Source organism: Salvelinus fontinalis, chromosome 21 (assembly GCF_029448725.1).
Source record: "Salvelinus fontinalis isolate EN_2023a chromosome 21, ASM2944872v1, whole genome shotgun sequence".
NCBI classification, from domain to species: domain Eukaryota; kingdom Metazoa; phylum Chordata; class Actinopteri; order Salmoniformes; family Salmonidae; genus Salvelinus; species Salvelinus fontinalis.
Window position 1 is genome coordinate 25,218,895 of NC_074685.1, and position 23,912 is coordinate 25,242,806.

General features: G+C 45.0%; 1 protein-coding gene and 1 pseudogene across 1 annotated transcript; one reads left to right on the forward strand and one right to left on the reverse strand.

The window, feature by feature from the left end:
- Positions 1–1,133: 1,133 nt before the first annotated feature.
- Positions 1,134–17,764, reverse strand: LOC129818481 (ATP-dependent RNA helicase DQX1-like). Its single transcript, XM_055874421.1, has 12 exons — positions 17,155–17,764; positions 12,004–12,403; positions 11,664–11,857; positions 9,981–10,401; positions 5,186–5,485; positions 4,901–5,000; positions 4,598–4,756; positions 4,193–4,384; positions 3,878–4,003; positions 3,434–3,624; positions 2,951–3,141; positions 1,134–2,595 (listed from the first exon to the last, which is right to left on the reverse strand). The coding sequence occupies exons 2-12, from the start codon at positions 12,328–12,330 to the stop codon at positions 2,379–2,381; spliced, it is 2,418 nt and encodes an 805-aa protein (XP_055730396.1). The 5' UTR covers positions 12,331–12,403; positions 17,155–17,764; the 3' UTR covers positions 1,134–2,378.
- Positions 14,631–23,217, forward strand: LOC129818254 (isotocin-neurophysin IT 1-like; annotated as a pseudogene).
- Positions 23,218–23,912: the final 695 nt, after the last annotated feature.

Here is a 23,912-nt window from a genome sequence, read left to right on the forward strand (position 1 = left end):
GGTCCCCTTCAGGAAGGTGAGGTACCGGAGGTCCCTCCGCCCCCTCTGGAGATCGAGGGGTCCCCGGCGTACGCTGTACGAGCTATTCTGGACTCGAGACGCCGGGTGAGGGGCCTGCAGTACCTCGTTGACTGGGAGGGGTACGGTCCGGAGGAGAGGTGCTGGGTACCGGGGAGAGACATTTTAGATCCTTCCCTCTTGGCTGATTTCCACCGTCGCCACCCGGATTGTCCTGCGCCTTGTCCTCCGGGTCGTCGCGCTGCGGGAGCCGCGCGTCAGAGGGGGGGTACTGTCACGAATCCCGCCGAGGATGGTGCCTCTTCCTGTTTGGGCGGCGCTCGGCGGTCGTCGTCACCGGCCTACTAGCTGCCATCGATTCTTTTCTTTTTGTTTCTGTTAGTTTGGGCTGATTGGGTGCACCTGTTTTGAGTTTAGTTTGGGGGGTAGGCTATTTACGGGTAGGTAGCCCGCTGGCTGTTGTGCGGGCTTGTTTTCTGTTATGTTGGTGTTGGATTGTGAAGTGGATTTCTTTATTTTCTCGGAACAGTTTAGTCCGGTGTTTTTGGACTCCTTATTTCATGCGCCCGTATGTTTTAGGGCATGATCGTTTTCCCTGTGCATTGGAAAATAAATCCACGTTCCTTAAACCTGCTCTCTGCGCTTGACTCCATCCACCCAGTACTCCTAGTAGCTCTGACAATCCTATGTAACACAACGTTGCTGATCTCTACTGGAAACTATTAGCATATAACATTGGTGATAATCATTCAAAACAATTTCATGAAAAAATTGGGAAATAGTGCAAGTGAAAAATATACCTTTTTGTATCATTCAGGACTTGAAGGCTGAGAAAGGAAAGTGATGGAGGTGAAGGATGAGCCAGTGGCTCAGCCAAAGGAGACAAAGGACTGGGCTGGCAGTTGCCAGGTAAGATTCAAAGAGTAATTTGCAACCTTATCTCTAGCTCCCTGCATAGTGACAAAAGATGTCTCATCTACGCTTGAGGAGTCTTCCCTCTACCACTCAACCATAGGAGAAGCACAAACGCTCCATATTTGACAGGTTGGTCTCGGCTAACATCAAAGGCCGGAGGAATCCTTTCAAATTAAGTAGTTAACTATTTCAAGTCGATATTCAACAAATTAACCTTTTATTTTGATGTTCAATATCATATACTAAAAAGTTTTTTTAGATAGGGGAGGCTGACCTGACACCCTTGATTTGCACACACAAATATTTGATTATTTAAACACATTGGAGTGGGGGAAGAGGGGTCCAGATACAAACACTAAACCCAATAGAATACAAAGAACAACGGTAGCAAAAACTGGATTCTAAATCCCTCAACATGGAAGCTCTGTACAATGGTAGATCGCCCTCTATAAACCCAACTGAGCCCTGAGAATCACATGTCCAGTCCACATCAAACTTCTGTGATTGGGTACTTCTACAAAGGGATCAAAGTTTCCACTGAAGAGATAGGTGCTGGTGCCACAACAAACAAAAAAACACATATTCCCTGGAAGTGACAGCATCAATAATATACCTCAACTGTCATCATTGAAAGGATTCATGTCCACCTGACAGCTGACTGATATCTTCAGTGAAGTATCAGGTACCCTCGTAGAATAGTCAACTCTTCTGACAATATATAATTCTCAACAGTGCATTCGGAAAGTATTCAAACCCCTTCCTTTTTTTTTTACATTTCGTTACGTTACAGCCTTATTCTACCAAGATTGAACTCTTTGGCCATCAATCTACATACAATGCCCTATAATGACAAAGTGAAAAACAGGTTTTTAGAAACATTTGCACATTATAAAAAATAAAAACAGGGGACCTTTCAGACCCTTTGCTATGGGACTCGATATTGAACTCCTTGAGATGTTTCTACAACTTGATTGGAGTCCACCTGTGGTAAATTAAATTGATTGGACATGATTTGGAAAGGCACACACCTGTCTATATAAGGTCCCATAGTTGGCAAAAATCAAGCCAAAAGTCAAGGGGTCTAAATACTTTCCAAATACACTGTATATTACTTTGGGTACCAGTATACGGTTTATTTTATAGGAACTCTGCAGGTTCAGTCTCAAACATTTTCATGTGCCAAAAATGCATGTAATCTCATTTGAAAAATATTTCACTAACACCTGTAAGTGAGCCCTATTCACTCAGATGGAAACAACTGCTTCCATACAGCTGTGTATGGCCGGAGAGTGTACTGTACATTCTCTCCCTCATCAGCTGTCCGTGCAACAGTACAGTTCTGTAGTGTGTTCCCAGTAGCACTTTGAGTGTGCGTAGTGCATCAATGTCCTCCATCTCAGGTTCTCCTCCCTTGGTTCTGCTTTTGGTCGGCCAGGTCGTTCCCGTCACTGTATGACACACAGCTCAGTGCTGTCCTGATTACGTGGATCTGCGGTCCTGTCTAAGTGTTCCTCAATGTGGGATGTGTCGTAGGTCCCCTCCGGCCCCCTCTCCTGTTCCTCCTCTGGGGGCAGCAGACTCTGTCTCAGCTCCATCAGCTGGTCCCGTCCCTCGCTGGACGGCAGGTTGCCCAGGTAGTACTGAGGGGCCAGCTCCACCAACCTTCCCACAGAAAACAAGGTTACATAAAAGTAATGCACTTAAATGCCTAGTTTACCTCAATGTAATGACATGTGCACATGTCAGAAGACTTCTATATCATATTAACATGGTTCCGTAGAAGTGTAACGCTTGTTGTTGTTCGATCTGATCATCTGCGCTGCATGATAACCTGGAATGCACCCACTATCTTCTGACAGATAGTACAGTTTACTGAACTGTCTATCAAAGGACTAGTATTCCAAAAGGAAGCAAAGTCGCCACTATGTGGATGGCATAAAGAAGTTCAGGGTTACTGTGTGCATTACATACATACTAACTACAACAAAAGTTCACAAAAAATGTTGGGGTTACTCACATGTGGGGATGCACCTCGGAGGCGGTGCGGACACAGTTGTCGTGGGAGATGGTAAATTCGTGGTAGAGCACCCAGGAGGGGGGGTTGGGGCGCGGCCGGCGACACAGATAGGAAGAGAAGGGGTGGAGGTGAGCCACGTGACGGTGAGTCAACAGGAGGTAGTTACCTGAACCGTCCACATCATGAGCCACCTGAGAGAGAGACAGGGGAAGGGAGAAGAGAAAAAGAAACAAATACAGAAAGAGCAGGAGAGACCGAGGGGGAGGGGGCAAAAGGCAGAGAGACACCAGAATGGAAAGAAAGAAGAAAATATGAAAATTGAGAAAGACAGTAAGGTAAAGACAAATAGGGGGGAGGATAGAGAGAGAGAGAGGTTAGGCCCTAACCGTTAGGGTCTATATATTTCCCCATCAAATTTCAGACACACAACATAAACTAACAAACTAATTTTCAATGGAGAAGTGAACTGATGAGTATTTTTACCTTGAGGAAGAACCCTGAGATGAGCGCACGCTTGATATTAGTGCAGTTGTCTTGGCAACCAAACGCAGGAGGCGAGACGGGCAACTCTATTCGTTGCATCACCTCCAGCAGCTCCGCCCTAATCATCCCAGCCAATCTTAATGCAGCGGGGTTCAGGAAGTTGGTAGTACACCAGGCATCATCCTCATTGTCTAAAAGAGCAATCAGATTAATATTCAGGAGGAGAACTGTGTAAAATGCATGTTGTGCCCATATGTGTATATCTGAAAGTTGATGTTTGTGTGTGTGTGTGTTTGTGCGCATAAACCAAACCTCCTGTACATTGCAGCTGTGTGTGTGTGTGTGTGTGTGTGTGTGTGTGTGTGTGTGTGTGTGTGTGTGTGTGTGTGTGTGTGTGTGTGTGTGTGTGTGTGTGTGTGTGTGTGTGGTATTATATAGACTCACGCTGTATATAGGCGTTGTAGATGTTGATGAGTGTGAGGTGGTCTCCCTCATTGTGCAACAGTGGACGTCTGTGAGTGGCTGCTGCCTCCTCTTTCTGGGGTGGGGGGGTCACAAAGCAGGGGGGAGCTGGGAACACACACAGGTGGAGAATTTAAATGAATGTTAAAAAACATAAAGTCAACGTTATAGAAACAAAGCAATATTCTGAATTGCACGTAAAAAAGAGGAGCAATGAGTAAAGGCACATTTTATAGCCAGTAATAATCCCATTGGTCAGTGTAGTGAGTGTAGTGTGTGTGTGTCTGTCGTGTGTACCTGTGAGCATGGCGGCGATGGTGAGCAGCTCATTGACACAGTCAAACTCACAGGCAGCGATGAGGGCCTTAGCCAGCGAAGGCTCCAGAGGCAGCTCTGACATAATGATGCCCACTTCAGACAGGTTCCCATCATCATCCAACGCTGCAAGGTAGTCCAGGTCCTCCAGAGCCTGCATCAGAGCCTCGGGAGCTGGGGGGGAGGGGAATAAAAGAGAGAATAAAATAGAAAGGGATGAATTGAAGAAATTGAGGGATATTGGAAGATATTATATTTATATTTTGTCTGATATCACAAAATAGAAGGTACCTAGTAAACACAAACTCCCATGAAAAAAAGGGCACTTTATTCATTCAAAGGAGAGAGTAAGGCTCAACTAGCTAGATGATGCGTGGCCCTCCTTACCAGGCCTGTCCAGGAACTTGCACTGGCCCATGTCAGCGATGTCCAGCCTCTTGAGGAGCAGCACCAGGTGGCTGAGGTTCTCTTCCATCACCCCCGGGCTGCGGGCCTCTGCCATGCCCTCCTCATAAAGAGCCTGGGGGTACAGACGGAAACACAGACCTGGAGGGACAGGAGAGAGGGGTCAGAAGAACACATAGAGAGGATAGTTGGCCTGTAACAGCTATCTATGTCCCTTCTCTTAAATTAGAAAAACACCACATTCCATGTTGATTTTTTAAAACGGATTGATTGACCCTAACCTACCTGGTAGGTCACCGTTTACCCTCTGCGTCCGCATGTCTGCTTGGTGCCGGCTGATTGGACGCAGGACCTGTGAGTCTGCTCTGATTTGAGGGTTGTAAACCTATGACACAGAGGCAGAAGAGTGAGAGGTTATGCATGGCACTGCAACTCGGTACACCTCAATAGTTTGTTGAGGTTATGCGGCATTGTAGCATTGCCACATTTGACAACAGGGATGAGCCCACTGTGTAGGATAGTACCACACACACTCCTTCTCCCTCCCACCTCTGATAAATGAATACTCACTGTCTTGAGTTGCATGCCTGTGTCTATGACGTAGCGCACTGAAGATTGAGAGAAGGAGGCCTCCCCCAGGGTGTCTGTGAGGATAACCCTGCGCCTCACTCCCATCCCCACCCCTATCCCTGGCCCTTCCAGTCCTTCAGACCCCTCCGTGTCACCAGAAGGCCTTTCTGGCTCAGGTTCGTAGACGCGCTGGATGTCCCCCCCGAGGCCCGTATGGAGGTGTAGAACTCTGAGGGGCCCCAGCTGAGGACTCAGGGCCACAGACTCCTTCTGCAGCAGAAAGCCACACTCATCTATCTCCTGAGAAACAGAGAGAGAGAAATGGTTGATAATATAGAGTGCATTCGGAAAGTATTCAGACCCCTTCCCTTTCCCCACATTTTGTTATATTACAGCCTTATTTTTTTTAAATGCTATGAGCTCAGGTGCATCTTGTTTCCATTGATCATCCTTGAGATTTTTCTACAACTTGATTGGAGTCCACCTGTGGTAAATTCTATTGATTGGACATGATTTGGAAAGGCACACACCTGTCTATATAAGGTCCCACAGTTGACATTGCATGAGCAAAAACCAAGCCAATTGTCTGTAGAGCTCCGAGACAGGATTGTTTCGAGGCACAGATCTGGGGAAGGGTTCCAAAAAATGTCTGCAGCATTGAAGGTCCCCAAGAACACAGTGGCGTCCATCCTTCTTAAATGGAAGAAGTTTGGAACCACCAAGACTCTTCCTAGAGCTGGCCGTCTGGCCAAACTGAGCAATCGGGGGAGAAGTGCTTTTATCAGGGTGGTGACCAAGAACCCGATGGTCACTGACAGAGCTTCCAGAAAGACAACCATCTCTGCAGCATTCCACCTCGAGCTGACAAGGTAAAAATATGTCGTTCTGCCCCTCAGCAAGGAAGTTAACCCACTGTTCCCCGGGCGCCGAAGACGTGGATGTCGATTAAGGCAGCTCCCTGCACCTCTCTGATTTAGAGGGGTTGTGTTAAATCCGGAAGACACATTTCAGTTGAAGGCATTCAGTTGTACAACTGACTAGGTATCCCCCTTTCCTTTCCTTTCCAATCAGGTCTTCATGGTAGAGTGGCCAGACGGAAGACACTCCTCAGTAAAAGGCATGGCAGCCCGCTTAGAGTTTGCCAAAAGGCACCTAAAGGACTCTCAGCCCATGAGAAACAAGATTCTCTGGTCTGATGAAACTAAGATTGAACTCTTTGGCCTGAATGCCAAGCGCCACGTCTGGAGGAAACCTTGCACCATTCCTAGAGTGAAGCATGGTGGTGGCAGCATCATGCTGTGGGAATGTTTTTCAGCAGCAGGGACTGGGAGACGAGGGAAAGATGAACAGAGCAAAGTACAGAGAGATCCTTGATGACAACCTGCTCCAGAGTGCTCAAGACCTCAGACTGGGGTGAAGATTCACCTTCCAACAGGACAACGACCCTAAGCACACAGCCAAGACAACACAGGAGTGGCTTCGGGACAAGTCTCTGAATGTCCTTGAGTGGCCCAGCCAGAGCCTGGACTTGAACCCGATCAAACTTCTTTGGAGAGACCTGAAAATAGCTGTGCAGCGACGCTCCCCATCCAACCTGACAGGATCTGCAGAGAAGAATGGGAGAAACTCCCCAAATACAGGTGTGCCAAGCTTGTAGTGTCTCGAGGCTGGTAATCGATGCAAAAGGTGTTTCAACAAATTACTGAGTAAAGGGTCTGAATACTTATGTAAATGTAATATTTCCATATTTATATATATATATATATTACACATTTTCAATAATTTCTAAAAACCTGTTTTTGCTTTGTCATTATGGGGTATTGTGTGTAGATAAAACATTTTTAATACATTTTAGAATAAGGCTGTAACGTAACAACATTTGGAAAAAGTCAAGGGTTCTGAATACTTTCCGAATGCACTGTATACTGTTTTATCCTGGGCACTTTGACACGCTCTTGAGAAATTTATTTCCTGACATTCTAAAGACAAGTGAATGAGTGGACAAGTAGAGACACTGTCATTTCAATGAAAGGAGGACATGCTATTTAAGCTCCCTAAATGCAGTGCATGACTGCAATGTAGAGTTTAGTGTCCCAAATGCATCCACTCTTTCCGCTCTCCACTCTACCCCTCCGCTCTCCACTCTACCCCGCCAACCTCCACTCTACCCCTCAAACATCAAAAAAACAAAGGAGCTGATCGTGGAATTCAGGAAACAGCAGAGGGAGCACGCCCTTATCCACATTGACGGGACCGCAGTGGATAATGTGGAAAGCTTCAAGTCTCTCGGTGTACACATCACTGAAATAGTCCACCCACACAGACACTGTGGTGAGGAAGGCACAACAGCGCCTCTTCAACCTCAGGAGGCTGAAGAAATTTGTCTTGGCCCCTAAGACCCACACAAACTTTTACAGATGCACAATTTTTTATTTATTTTTTAAAAATTTGATCCCATTTTCTCCCCAATTTTTCGTGGTATCCAATCGCTAGTAATTACTACCTTGTCTCATCGCTACAACTCCCGTACGGGCTCGGGAGAGACGAAGGTCGAAAGCCATGCGTCCTCCGAAGTACAACCCAACCAGCCGTACTGCTTCTTAACACAGCGCGCCTCCAACCCGGAAGCCAGCCGCACCAATGTGTCGGAGGAAACACCGTGTACCTGGCCCCCTTGGTTGGCGCGCACTGCGCCCGGCCCGCCACAGGAGTCGCTGGAGCGCGATGAGACAAGGATATCCCTACCGGCCAAACCCTCCCTACCCCGGACGACGCTATGCCAATTGTGCGTCGCCCCACGGACCTCCCGGTCGCGGCCGGCTGCGACAGAGCCTGGGCGCGAACCCAGAGACTCTGGTGGCGCAGTTAGCACTGCGATGCAGTGCCCTAGACCACTGCGCCACCCGGGAGGCCCCACAGATGCACAATTGAGAGCATTCTGTCGGGCTGTAGCACCTCCTGGTACTGCAACTGCACCGCCCGCAACCGCAGGGCTCTCCAGAGGGTGGTACGGTCTGCCCAACGCATCCCCGGGGGCACACTGTCTGCCCTCCAGGTCACCTACAGCATCTGATGTCACAGGAAGGCCAAAAAGATCATCAACCACCTGAGCCACAGCCTGTTCACCCCGCAGAAGGCAAGGTCAATACAGGTGCATCAAAGCTGGGACTGAGAGACTGAAAAAAAGCTTCTATCTCATGGCCATCAGACTGTTAAAAAGCCATCACTAGTCGGGTACCAACCGGCTACTCAACCCTGTACCTTAGAGGCTGCTGCCCTATATACATAGACATGGAATCACTGGCCACTTTAAATAATGGAACACTAGTCACTTTAATCATGTTTACATACTGCTTTACTCATCTCATATAAATCTACTATATTTAGTCAATGCCACTCCGACATTGTTCGTCCTAATTTGTATATATTTCTTAATTCCATTATTTTACTTTTAGATTTGTGTATTGTTGTGAATTGTTAGATATTACTGCACTGTTGGAGCTAGGAACACAAGCATTTCACTACACCCGCAATAACATCTGCTAAAGATGTGCATGTGACCAATAAAATTTTATTTGAAGGCTATCATTTTCTCCCTCCTTTCTGCAGCTGTGTGGGAGTAGTTATGCTAACCAGTTAAAGGTATTGACCATAGGGTACAGACTGAGGGCAATTAAAGCGGTAGAGTGGAAGCAACTCCTCATCTTTGCCACTGCCCCACCCCTTGCCCTGGCAAAGTCTTCATACTTTTTAATGGCGTTCTCACATTAAGCTATCTAAACCAATGAGTTTTTATTGTTTTAAAAAGTAAAAAATGATCTAAATGAATAAATAATATATTTGATATATATATCCCCTGTTCCCATTCTCCTGCTCCTGCTCCTTTCTCATGTTTCACCCCCTCTCTTGCTCCCTCCCTCTCCCTATACGCATGGTTTAGGTTGATCTGAGTTGAGACTTGGCAAACAGTACTCTGTTTACTGTGACTCTTCTAATACAGATCAGTTCTCCTGGCTAGCTAGCCCTGTGTTTTGCAGCCATGGCGTCAACTACCGTACTTAAGTCCAGGTATGCCTCTGGATTTGAAACCATAGCCGGGAATGCGGCGAGGTGCTAGGGTGTGGTGATGTTGACATAGTGGGAGTGTGTATGTGAGAGGTGGATGTGAATATGATAGGGATCTGTGCTGGAATTGATTAATATCCTAAAATATGTGCATATCTGGGTGAAGTGTATGTATCTATTTATCAATCAATCTGTGTGTGTGTGTTCTGGATGCATTAACCAGGACACCGGATACACACTGATGCCATTCAGCAGTCTAAGGTTACAGTGCCCCCATTTCTCTGTCCCCAGCGTGAGAGACAACAACAGACAAGAAAGAGGATGGCATATTACAAAACACCGCACAACAAAGCATTAAGAAATAAGACTCAGTTCAATAAGGATTTTCAGATGGAAGAAAGTCGATCAGAAACGGACAAGAAAAATCGGATACAAAATAAGTTGATTTAGCAGTCACTTTGATCCAAAACGACTTACATCGTGTGGGGAGTAATACCACAACTCTACTGTTGCATGCACCTGACTAACCCCAACTACACTAACTAACACCAACTAGCCCTAACTACCCTAACTAACCCGAACAAACGTAACCCACTGAGCCATCTCTCTGTAACAGCAGTAGGCCTACTGGGCATCTACCGTCTACTGATCTGATAAAAACAGCCCCAGTAGTTAATGAGATTAGCTGGATATATTTAGTATACTGTGTTGTGTGTGTGCGTGCATCTACCTGGGCGCTGGGGAGAAAGACCATTACATCCCCCTCCTCCCCCCTGCGGTGAAGATCCAACACCATGTGACACGCTGCCGCCGCCGACTCCCTCCCGCCAGGATCCCTGTACACCGTTTCCATGACAACCAGTGGTCTCCTCCACATCTCTGTGTCGGGTGTACCTCCGACAGGCTCATCCAGTGTTAGAAGCGGAACTCTTTCACCCAGGAAGGTGGCAAGGCTGGGGGCGAGGGAGGGGTCGGTGAGCAGGACCACGCGGAGGTTGTCGGAGCGCTGGTTGCACACGTCCCGCAGCAGGCCCAGGAGGACGTCGGTGGGCACCGTGCGCTCCTGCACCTCGTCCACCACCAGCACCCCGTACTGACGCAGCAGGGGGTCCGACATCATCTCTCCCAGGAGCAGAGAGTCACTGACAAACCTGAGAGAGATCATGGAGAGAAACAAACTCACCCCTTAAAGCTGCAATATGTAACTTTAAAAAAAAATGTAGTTATAGATCTGCCATTCTCATTACATTCTCATTCTTACACAGAAGCGGTAGATCTGTTCTGTGTGTGCTATTTCTATGCTTCCCGGTCTTAAAGATGCACTATGCAGAAATCCCCATCATTTCCTGGTTGCTAAAATTCCAATAGTTCGCTTAATTTCAGTTTATGTGACAAAACAAGCAAGTATAGTGTAGAGCAGGGTTTCCCAAAATCGGTCCTGCCCCCCGAGTGCACATATTGGTTTTTGCCCAAAAACCAAAACATGCACCTAGGGGGGAGCACCAGGACCGAGTTTGGGAAACTCACATGCAGAGAATCATTGTACCATCTAAACCGCTGTGAAATATATTTTCCATAACCAAAAATATTGTATTTTCAGCTGTTGAAGCTGGTGTACAAAACCGAAAGTAAAAGACGCAAAAATGAAACTTTAGAATGGGAAGCATAGAAATAGATATTAGATATTAATCAATTCCAGCACAGATCCTATAGAACATATATACCGCTTCTTAGACCTGCTTTCAATGAGTGACAGATCTATAGCAAATATTTCTATGTGAATTTGGTCAGTTCGCCCAAAAAGTTACATATTTCAGATTTAAGCTTAGTTTTCTGCATCTTTTAGCTTCAGTTTTGTATACCAGCTTCTAACAGCTGAAAATACAATATTTTGGTTATGGAAAATATATTTCACAGCGGTTTAGATGGTACAATGTCTCTACACTTGTTTTGTCACATAAACTGAAAAAGGGGAAACTATTAGAATTTTAGCAACCAGGAAATGGGGGAGCGATTTCTGCATATTGCACTTTTAATCCGATTGTATTGCACTTGTATACACCTCAGGGGGAGACAGAGAGAGAAAGAGAGATAAGAGATAAGAATACAAGGACAACAATATTTTAATCCAGGCCGGGAAGAGCAGAAAAGAGGGTGGACAAACCAGTTAGACAAACCACCATGCTTCTACATTTGCATTGCTTGCTGTTTGGGGTTTTAGGCTGGGTTTCTGAAGTAAAAAGCACTTTAGAAATACATTTGATTTGAGTTAGAAGAAGATAAGGAGGAAGTAAGGACGGTGCCGTCATATAGTGTGATGGGTGTGTACCCAAGCTTGTACCTATGTGTATGTCTGTGTACATACACATAGCCCAATCTTCATGCACACCTGTGTGTCTACCTCCCTCCTCACCTGAGTAGCGTATCGGTGGTACAGCCATCATCGTGGGGGACACAGTAGCCGACCTCCAGGCCCATACTCAGGTCCATCTCATCAGCCACTCTGAGGGCCAGACTCGCTGCAGCCACAGCATAGGGTTGGGAACAGCACACCAAGCCATGGGAGAACTCATGGAACTGGGCATACTCCACACACCACTGGGGCACCTTGGAGGGAGAAGGTGAGGGACAAATATGGAGACAAAGAGATGGAGGGAGACAGAGTGAGAGTGCTCTTCACCACCAGCGCTCATGTGTGTGCCCATGCCTCTGTGTGTGCGTGCATGTTTGTACGTATTATGCATGCCTCTTACCTGTGTGCTCTTTCCCGTGCCACTGGGGGCGCTGACCACGACCATGCTGTTTGTCTCCAGGTGTTCCAGCAGGCGGTACTTAAGGCTCCAAACAGGAAGCTTCATCCTCTCCTCCAGCAGGGAGTAGTAGCGTGACGAGAAGGGCAAGCCGTCGTATGGGTTCACCTCCAGGTCACCCAGGCCACCCTCATCGCCCCCTCTGTCTCCCGCCTCGTCCTCCAGGTCCCCAGACAGGAGAGAGGACATGGAGAGAGAGTCCAGAGCCGAGGGAGGGCGGAGGGTGGAGGGGGACGTTGTCAAGGGGGCTGCAGGAGGGGATGACGCCATAATTGCAGGGTGGGGGGGGGGAGACGGAAGGGGAGAAAGGGAAAGGGGTGGTAACTGAGTGACTGGAGATTACCTGGGGAAAGGACCAAAGAGGAAAAGAGACATTGGTTATCTGGATGCTGTTGTGTTAGAGCTTGTAGAGCAAGTTTTAAAGTCAACCTAGTTGACCCCTGTCTTGAGACAAAGGGATTCATTTGCTTGAGGCTTGGGACCTCGTGTTAAACTTGAGTCACTGAAGGAAATGTAATATATATACAGTACCAGTCAAAAGTTTGGACACACCTTCTCATTCCAGAGTTTTCTTTATTTTTACTATTTTCTACATTGTAGAATAATAGTGAAGACGTCACAACTATGAAAAAACACATATGGAATCATGTTGCAACCAAAAAACTGTTAAACAAATCAAAATCTATTTTATATTTGACATTCTTCAAAGTAGCCACCCTTTGCCTTGATGACAGCTTTGCACACTCTTGGCATTCTCTCAACCAGCTTCATGAGGTAGTCGCCTGGAATGCATTTCAATTAACAGGTGTGCCTTCTTAAAAGTAAATTTGTGAGGGGCCTCCCGGGTGGCGCAGTGGTCTAGGGCACTGCATCACAGTGCTAACTGCGCCACCAGAGTCTCTGGGTTCGCCCCCAGGCTCTGTCGCAGCCGGCCGCGACCGGGAGGTCCGTGGGGCGACGCACAATTGGGCTAGCGTCGTCCGGGTTAGGGAGGGTTTGGCCGGTAGGGATTTCCTTGTCTCATCGCGCCCCAGCGACTCCTGTGGCGGGCTGGGCGCAGTGCGCGCTAGCCAAGGGGGCCAGGTGCACGGTGTTTCCTCCGACACATTGGTGCGGCTGGCTTCCGGGTTGGAGGCGCGCTGTGTTAAAGAAGCAGTGCGGCTTGGTTGGGTTGTGCCTCGGAGGACGCATGGCTTTCGACCTTCGTCTCTCCCGAGCCCGTACGGGAGTTGTAGCGATGAGACAAGATAGTAATTACTAGCGATTGGATACCACGAAAATTGGGGAGAAAAGGGGATAAAATTTATTTAAAAAATAAATAAAAATAAAGTAAATTTGTGGAATTTCTTTCCTTCTTAATGCATTTGAGCCAATCAGTTGTGTTGTGACAATGTATACAGAAGATAGTCCTATTTGGTAAAAGACCAAGTCCATATTTTAGGCACACTTAACCAGCATGGCTACCACAGCATTCTGCAGCGATACGCCATCCCATCTGGTTTACGCTATCATTTGTTTTTCAACAGGACAATGACCCAACACACCTCCAGGCTGTGTAAGGGCTATTTGACCAAGAAGGAGAGTGATGGAGTGCTGCATCAGATGACCTGGCCTCCACAATCACCCGACATCAACCCAATTGAGATGGATTGGGATGAGTTGGACTGCAGCGTGAAGGAAAAGCACCCAACAAGTGCTCAGAATATGTGGGAACTCTTTCAAGACTGTTGGAAAAGCCTTCCAGGTGAAGCTGGTAGAGAGACTGCCAAGAGTGTGCAAAGCTGTCATGAAGGCAAAGGGTGGCAACTTTGATTAATCTAAAATATATTTTGATTTGTTTAACCCTTTTTTGGTTACTACATGATTCCAACTTATTTCATAGTTTTTATGTCTTCACTATTATTCTACAATGTAGAAAATAGTACAAATAAAGAAAAAACATTGAGTGAGTAGGTGTGTCCAAACTTTTGACTGGTACTGTATATCACATGTTATGATTTATAACCGGAGAGAGAACGTTTGATGTTGTGTAAGAAACCTCAAACTTTTCACAGGGGTAAGGCCATTTTCAACCTTGACTAGCTAAGTATACAGTAACAGTTGTGCTATGCTGAGTGCATAGTTGCTAGTCTAGTCATTGAAGGCCTAGGAAGTCAGACAGCTTCAGTGACAGACAGCACAGAGCAGCTCTAGCTCTGTACAGCAGCTGTGGGCCTGTGATATTCCACTCACTCCAGGAATGTCTGCATTTGCTGCATGTGCATGGAGCAATCCACACAAGAGCACTCTCTCTCTCTCACACACACACAACACAGAAAGACACAGACACACACAGACTTACACATGTAATCAGTCATGGTTAACACCCACTTCTCTTTGTTAAAACCATCAGCAACACTGATATGCAAACAATGCGGACCGAGTCAATGCATAAAATTTGTCCATAATGCAAAGTTTACACTCTAGACTGAAGCTGCCTTTGTACATTCACTAGAAACCTCAGATAAAAATAGTATAAGACCTAGATTAACTTCACTACTAGGCTGGATAAAATAATGTATGACTTTAAAATGGGTAAGTTGTGATTGGTTAAATACAGTTGAAGTCAGCAAACTTTGTGAAAATTAATATTTGTGTCATTCTCAAAACTTTTGGCCACGACTGTATTTATAGTTGAAGTCGGAGGTTTACATACACTTAGGTTGGAGTCATTAAAACTCGTTTTTCAACCGCTCCACAAATTTCTTGTTAACAAACTATAGTTTTGGCAAGTCGGTTTGGACATCTACTTTGCGTATGACACAAGTAATTTTTCAATAAACAATAAACAATTGTTTACAGACAGATTATTTCACTTATAATTCACTGTATCACAATTCCAGTGGGTCAGAAGTTTACATACTAGTTGACTGTGCCTTTAAACAGCTTGGAAATTCCAGAAAATTATGTCATGGATTTAGAAGTTTCTGATAGGCTAATTGACATCATTTGAGTCAATTGGAGGTGTACCGTGGATGTATTTCAGGGCCTACCTTCAAACTCAGTGCCTCTTTGCTTGACATCATGGGAAAATCAAAACAAATCAGTCAAGACCTCAGAAAAAAAATTGTAGACCTCCACAAGTCTGGTTCATCCTTGGGAGCAATTTCCAAACTCCTGAAGGTACCACGTTCATCTGTACAAACAATAGTACGCAAGTAAAAAACAACATGGGACCACACAGCCGTCATACCACTCAGGAAGGATACCTGTTCTGTTTCCTAGAGATGAACGTACTTTGGTGCGAAAAGTGCAAATCAATCACAGAACAACAGCAAAGCACCTTGTGAAGATGCTGGAGGAAACAGGTACAAAAGTATCTATATCCACAGTAAAACGAGTCCTATATCGACATACCCTGAAAGGCTGCTCAGCATGGAAGAAGCCACTGCTCCAAAACCGCCATAAAAAAGCCAGACTACGGTTTGCAACTGCACATGGGGACAAAGATGGCACTTTTTGGAGAGATGTCTTCTGGTCTGATGAAACAAAAATATAACTGTTTGGCCATAATGACCATCGTTATGTTTGGAGGAAAAAGGGGGAGGCTTGCAAGCCGAAGAACACCATCCCAACCTTGAAGCACGGGGGTGGAAGCATCATGTTGTGGGGGTGCTTTGCTGCAGGAGGGACTGGTGCACTTCACAAAATAGATGGCATCATGAGGAATAAAATTATATGTATATATTGAAGCAACATCTCAAGACATCAGTCAGGAAGTTTAAGCTTGGTCGCAAATGGGTCTTCCAAATGGACAATGACCCCAAGCATACTTCCTAAGTTGTGGCAAAATGGCTTAAGGATAACAAAGTCAAGGTATTGGAGTGGCCATCACAAAGCCCTGACCTCAAACCTATCAACATTTTGTGGGCAGAACTGAAAAAGTGTGTGCGAGCAAGGAGACCAACAAACCTGACTCAGATACACAACTTCTGTCAGGAGGAATGGGCCAAAATTCACCCAATTTATTGTGGGAAGCTTGTGGAAGGCTACCTGAAACGTTTGACCCAAGTTAAACAATTTAAAGGCAATGCTACCAAATACTAATTGAGTGTATGTAAACTTCTGACCCACTGGGAATGTGATGAAATAAATAAAAGCTGAAATAAATAATTCTCTCTACTATTATTCTGACATTTCACATTCTTAAAATAAAGTGGTGATGCTAACTGACCTAAGACATGGAATTTTTACTAGGATTAAATGTCAGGAATTGTGAAAAACTGAGTTTAAATGTATTTGGCTAAGGTGTATGTAAACGTCTGACTTCAACTGTACTTTTGTATATATAGTGTCTTCTGATGGTCCATGGTTACTAGTAGCCTGACCTGCTTGACACTTACTTATGTTTATTGAGTACACTGACATATAACTGCATACAAAAACAAAGAATACACAGAGGGCTAGTATGAGCTATGGGGAAAACATTAGAGCTCATCGCATGAAGGGAGTCCATCCATGGGGAAATATGGGTTGAGGAGGGGAGGTTGAATGGGGAGTTGAAGAGTAATGTTCAAAATCATATATGAATCACATGTGGGAGGGGTCTAGTGTCAGCCTGGGGCTTACAGTGGAAAATAACTAATAGTACTGGATGGAGGACATCACATGTTATAACTATGTTATAGTCAACAATGACTAGTATTATTTGTACATCTATTGTTTACTATCATGCAAACAAATGCATTGTTATATTGGTATATAACAATTTGGCATTATGCATCACACAAAACAATGATGTGAATGTGAGACCATATTTGAGAACTGTATGGCCATGACAATAGACTGATATTGATAAGGCTTTTGATAATTAGAAACTAGGGCTGACAACACCTGTATCAGTCGTCCAACAATAACCTCTGCTGTGTGTATTCATTCTCTTTTCTCCTTATCTCCCTTAGTTTACTGCCCATCTCCCGAGTCGAGTATCGACCTGTCTGGAACTACGTGTCAGCTGACAGTGACACACACGCACGATAGTAAAGAAATAGAATTAAGCCAACTGGGACGAAAACAACCATAGAACCACGTAGTCAAAAGCCATTGACATCTTACCTCCCACACATTTCTCTGAAGTCTCCTAAAATCCCAAACAAGGTTCAGGATGTACAGCAAAATAATTATCCATTGCGCTGTAAGTGAAGCGTTCTACTGTTCACTGTTGTCACACAAACCTGTATGACGTTTCTTGGATGAAAAATAATAATATGCTGATACAATTTTTCCGTTTGCCACTATACACGGAGTCTCTATTCGGTTCTTCTCGGGCTCTGGTTTATCCGTGACTGTTGACATTAATAAAATGAAGCTCGTCGTCCGGTCTTGATCTACCGAACCGCCGCCATGTTTGTCCGACTCACAGTAGTGATGGGTCGTTCGCGAACGAACGGCTCTTTTTGAACGGATCTTTTTGGTGAACGTATGGAGCCGAATCGCATTGGTGAAAGAGACGTTAATTTGGCTCCCTAATTTGCATACTGCTACTACTGCTTTATGAGCTCAAAACAACGTTTTCTGCAGATAAGTTACAAAATTATTAACTAATGAGGGTGAATCCTCACTGCAGAAACCACAAATAGTGGGGAGAGCCCATCCAAGCTGATCTTTTGAGTGCCCCAAAAACAACAGGCCATCCAATGGTGTAGTGGTGCCTGGAGAAGTAGGTATACTCATTTTTTTTCCAGACGCAGCGCCCGGCGAAGGAATGGCGCCCCGTCTGAAAAATATGAAAAACAGTGACATAGCCTACACTCAGAATGACCTAAAACGATAAATCCCATATTGTTTTTTCAAAGTCAGGCCAACCCAATCTGTACTGTACAACTATGCTAATAGTAGGCCTACCATTGAAATAGATACATGTAGTTTTTTTTATCACAGGTTTCATATTTTCCCTACATTTTTCAGGGTTTCACTCTCAAAGTCACACCTTTTTTTTTTTTTACAGAAAAACAACACCATTTTATGTTCTAAATCAGTGTTTCCCAACCCTGGTTCTGGAGTACCCCCAACAGTGCCATTTTGTATTGTAACCCTGGACAAGCACACCTGTTTCAACTTGTCAACTAATCATCAAGCCCTCAATGAGCTGAATGAGGTGTGGTTGTTCAGGGCTCCAACAAAAAGTGTACTGTTGGGGGTACTCGAGGACCAGGGTTGGGAATCGCTGTTCTAAGTCCACTTTTGAGGTCTGGGAAAAATATAAGAAATTTTGTTTTTTGAGTGTAGTTTAATTCAACTGTGCAGGCACCTAGCACTGTTGTTTGGTTAGCAGTGTTTCTGTAGCACATGAGTTGAAGTTTGCTAAATAAATGCCTACTGGATTGACACAAATAGTCATGATATCATTCTGACAGGTAGGCATAGGCTACTTTGTAGGTACTGTGATTAACATTTTGTAACGACCCTGGGTTTATAAGAGCGGAAATCGACTCTGCCGCATGAGCATGCTTTTGCATGCACAGTCGATAGGGCACCGGACCTCGGGCTAGAAGGTCGAGGGTTCGAGACCTGCTCCCTGCCTGATTTATTACATTGGTGTCAGAAGTGGGACCCAGGGTCGTTACAATTTAATAGAGATGGTTTTGGGGAAAGGCCTATCATTAGTATCGCTATATTTTTTTCTATTCCTTAACTGTTTGAAACCTGGACGTTTTACTTCATATTATGAGGCATGTCTTACCTTACTTGGAAGTAGCCTATAGCCAAAACCCCACCATAGAAACGTGGAGGCAATAATTTTTTATAAAGACTTAGGCCTACTCGTATGCGTTTTCTTTAAACGTTCTTTCATTGTCTAGCAGCCAAATGTATTATCCTAGTCATATTAGCAACCCATGATAGTTGTTGCATATTTAAACCCCCATTCTTTCAACATTTCTAACGGATATTTCCATCTCTGTTCATGAAACCGCTCGCAAGTGCGGTGCACATTTTAGAACGGCGTCTTCCCGCAAATTGCATTTTGGAACATTCACCCAAAGCCCTACCGTCATCTGTACATGGCTGCGACTAAAATGTAAAGAAATAATAGTTTATCAACATTTTAAGCTAAACATTCTGATCTGTTCCATCAGCCTTATTAATAGAAGTGGCGTATACATCCACTACACTAAATTGTTATGTATCAATGGGGATTAAGAAATACGTGGGTATGCGGCGTATACCCTCCACGAAACCATTGAGACCATGTAATAATTTGGCCAGGTAAAAATGTATTTGAACGCGCATTTCACGATCTGATATACTGGTAGCCTACCTTTTGGGCTTTACATTTGAGATTTGATATTTGTAGGTTCTAGGTCGATTTTTAAGCATTTTACACTAAGATCCGTTTGGGAGAGAAATGAGCCGGCTCTTTTAAGTGAACGGAGCTAAATGAGCCGAAAATACGGAATGCCCATCACTAGAGGGCAGGTGGAGTCGACAGTCAACGGGGGAGGAGCATGGCTCTGTCGCCGGTCAGAAATGAAATGTATTTTTGACACGCCAAATCTCAACTGTGATTTACCCTTTCATCAAAGCAATTTCATACACGGATACATTGTAACATTTTACAAATTCATAAATGAATTGTTCTTCCTAGTCCGTCGCATATTTTCGCACAAATATAATATGAGCTATTTTTATTATTATTAGATAGCCACTAGGACTTTCCAAATGTGCCTTCCTCAATGTTAGTTTTCAGCATTATCATGTAGGCCTATGACGTCAATTGACGTTTTTCCATTAGGTGGACTGAGTAATAATGAGTGTAATTCGAAAAATTAATTTGGGGTGGAAATAAGTGTTCAGATAATGGCTTGAGTTAAATGTATAGGATCTGTCTAGGATAAAACATATTGAGAAATACATGATTGACATAGTGAGGTCAAGGTCAAATGTGCTCTTATTATTAATGCAGGACCCTCTGTAACGGCTGATTTCCTCCTCTTCGTCTGAAGAGGTATAGCAGGGATCGGACCAAGACGCAGAGTGGTAAGTGTCCATGTTTTAATATAATTAACTGAACACGACAAAATATACAAAATAACAAAGTAACCTAACCGAAACAGTCCCGTGTGGCACGAACACAGACACAGGAAACAAACACCCACAAACCAACAGTGAAAACAGGCAACCTAAATATGGTTCCCAATCAGAGACAATGCAAAACACCTGTCTCTGATTGAGAACCATATCAGGCCAATTGACAAACCTAAACATAGAAACACATAACATAGACTGCCCACCCCAACTCACACCTTGACCAACTAACTAAAGACAAAACAAAGGAAAATAAAGGTCAGAACGTGACACCCTCTGAGGACAATAAACCTTTTAATCATCTTTTGAGTCATTTCTTTATTTATCTAAAGTTCTCCTTTTCTCCTATTAGTTGTTACATAGCCTATACAGGCTGAGTTAAGTGTCACACACACACACACACACTCAAAAATGTCCCTCACACACACACACACACACACACACACACACACACACACACACACACACACACACACACACACACACACACACACACACACACACACACACACACACACACACAAGCAACTCTGAAGTCATAGCTCCTGTCTTACCCTTAACACCCCCCCCCCCCCTCCCTCCTACTGTTGTTGTTCATACAATAATGTTTAAGAATGTAGCGTAGAACTGTGGAAAGCTGAACTCATTTTAGTGTTTGAGGGCAAAGTAAGACTAACCAGACCACCCATACCTCTTATGCATGGTCACGACTGATATGCCCTTTTCTTGTCCATCTCAATTTGAATTTGATTTGAATTAAAGTGGAAAACCACACTACAGGCTGATCCAACTTTGATGTAATGTCCTTAAAACAAGTCAAAATTAGGCTCAGTAGTGTGTGGCCTCCACGTGCCTGTATGACCTCCCTACAATGCCTGGGCATGCTCCTGATGAGGTGGCGGATGGTCTCCTGAGGGATCTCCTCCCAGACCTGGACTAAAGCATCCGCCAACTCCTGGACAGTCTGTGGTGCAACGTGGCGTTGGTGGATGGAGCGAGACATGATGTCCCAGATGTGCTCAATTGGATTCAGGTCTGGGGAACTGGCGGGCTAGTCCATAGCATCAATGCCTTCCTCTTGCAGGAACTGCTGACACACTCCAGCCACATGAGGTCTAGCATTGTCTTGCATTAGGAGGAACCCAGGGCCAACCGCATCAGCATATGGTCTCACCAGGAGTCTGAGGATCTCATCTCGGTACCTAATGGCAGTCAGGCTACCTCTGGCGAGCACATGGAGGGCTGTGCGGCCCCCCAAAGAAATGCCACACCACACCATGACTGACCCACCGCCAAACCGGTCATGCTGGAGGATGTTGCAGGCAGCAGAACATTCTCCACGGCATCTCCAGACTCTGTCACGTCTGTCACGTGCTCAGTGTGAACCTGCTTTCATCTGTGAAGAGCACAGGGCGCCAGTGGCGAATTTGCCAATCTTGGTGTTCTCTGGCAAATGCCAAACGTCCTGCACGGTGTTGGGATGTAAGCACAACCCCCACCTGTGGACGTTGGGCCCTCATACCACCCTCATGGAGTCTGTTTCTGACCGTTTGAGCAGACACATGCACATTTTTGGCCTGCTGGAGGTCATTTTGCAGGGCTCATTTTGCAGGGCTCCTGCTCCTCCTTGCACAAAGGCGGTGGTAGCGGGATCCACTCCTTTATTGGGGGTGTCTTGCTAATTGCCTATACTTTCCACCTGTTGTCTATTAATTTTGCAAAACAGCATGTGAAATTTATTGTTAATCAGTGTTTCTTCCTAAGTGGACAGTTTGATTTCACAGAAGTGTGATTGACTTGGAGTTACATTGTGTTGTTTAAGTGTTCCCTTTATTTTTTTGAGCAGTGTATATCACTTTTATCTATAATAACAATGTAACTATAACTTTCTGTTTCCTATTATCTTTCCAGTGCATGTCTTGTGGCCCGGGCAACAGGGGCCGCTGCTTGGGCCCCAGTATCTGCTGTGGGGAGGGGCTGCTACGTGGGCTCCCCAGAGGCAGCTAGTTGTGCGGAGGAGAACTACCTGCTCTCTCCCTGTGAGGCCGGAGGAAGAGTGTGTGGCTCTGAAGAGCGACGTTGTGCTGCGCCAGGGATCTGTTGTGACGTGGGTAAGATCAAGACTACCCTGCTGTGTTCCTGTATAGAAACTGTTTCTATCCACACGGAATGATTTAGCAAAATAGCAAAAAGCCTTGCATGCAGTAGGGTTTGTTTTTCTATTTATAGCTGGTTGTGGCAATTTCAATAGACTATTTAATTGTTAATAGTATGTGCCAAGGTCTCGTGGTATTGAATGCATTCTCATTGTCAGCTAGCTAGCTATTTGTTCCAAGATCACTTATTAAGAGTTCAGGAAGAAATGAAGTGTCGTATAGCCATTGGCCACAGTCAATGGTAATACTGTACTAATGAAATGTATTGCTTGTGAGTTCACCTGGATTCAGTTTGATATTTTAGGTTACAGTTGTGTGACAGATTGTCTATTTGTACCTTTTCTCTTTTAGAGGGTTGTAGCATTGACCAATCCTGTTTTGAGGACGAAGCTGCCGAATACATAAGCCAATCAGAGAGCAGTAGCCATGACCACGATCTGCTGATGAAGCTACTGCACATGATTAGCCACACCCCTCCCCACAGAGTCCACCAATAAAACAGCCTCTAGGTGTTTTCAGGGACAGTCCTGAGTTGAAGGACGGTGTAAAAAAAATCTGTTGCATGTTTCAATGTCAGAGGCATACCTGCAGTATGTACATACATTTTCTACAGCAGATAGATATAGACGTAAAATATGAGTTTTTGCTTGTAACTGCTTGTGTAATGGCGTGTGCTCTATGAGACAAATAAAGCTTACTGTACAAAAACATAACTTTCTGGTTAGTCAATGTTGCATGTTTCAAGTCAACTCGGGTCTCAAGTATTTCAATACCAAAACACACACGCTAAAACTCACCATGAGATGTTGCTGAAATATATAAACGTTATGGATGAGTTTTTGTGTTTATGTGTGTACTGTATATGTGTCTTACCTTACGATGCATGAACAGAGCAGGAACAGAGCTGAGTCATACAACCTCTGACATCATCTTTATGAGACCAAAGTCCCTCTCAGCTGCCTGACAGTACAATAGATCAGGAGTTCTGGCTCAGGGAAGAGGACGCCCCTGCCTTGCATAGTCCCGTGGGAAATCTTAATTGGGCATGGGACACAAGCTAAGGCTTGATCACCCTTTAGCTGGCCACCTTTGATGAGGGTGTTTAGTGATTAAAGGCCGAAACACCCACTGATTCGAAGACACACTACTGAGGATGTGTCCCAAAATTGACATCTTAACCCAGTCTAAGAAATAAACCTCCCATGCCACTCTGTCAACATCACGGCAAATCTCATGTGAGTGCATACCATCTATTGGCACAATGGACAGTTTTAACATCTCGTCCCGTGTTTTATGATTCTGATTATCTGGACTAGTCCAGTGACTGCTGTGAAAGGACAGCTGACAACATAGGAAAGTCTGTGTGACAGCTTGGAGAGACAGCTGACCGGAGGGAATAGACCCCAATGGGGCTGTAATGGGCTAGCTACCCATGTTGGCAGTCTCCGACGCTGCTTCAGTATGTTGGAGACACCCGCTAAGTGCTACTGAAAGTCAACAAAGGAACATACCCCTAGAGCCTGCGAGAGCTGGGGCGCAAGATGGCTCAACGACTGATCACACGGTTACGGACCCAGGAATGGAAACGACTACGAGTAGGACCACAGCACATGAGACAACCATAACAGCAGC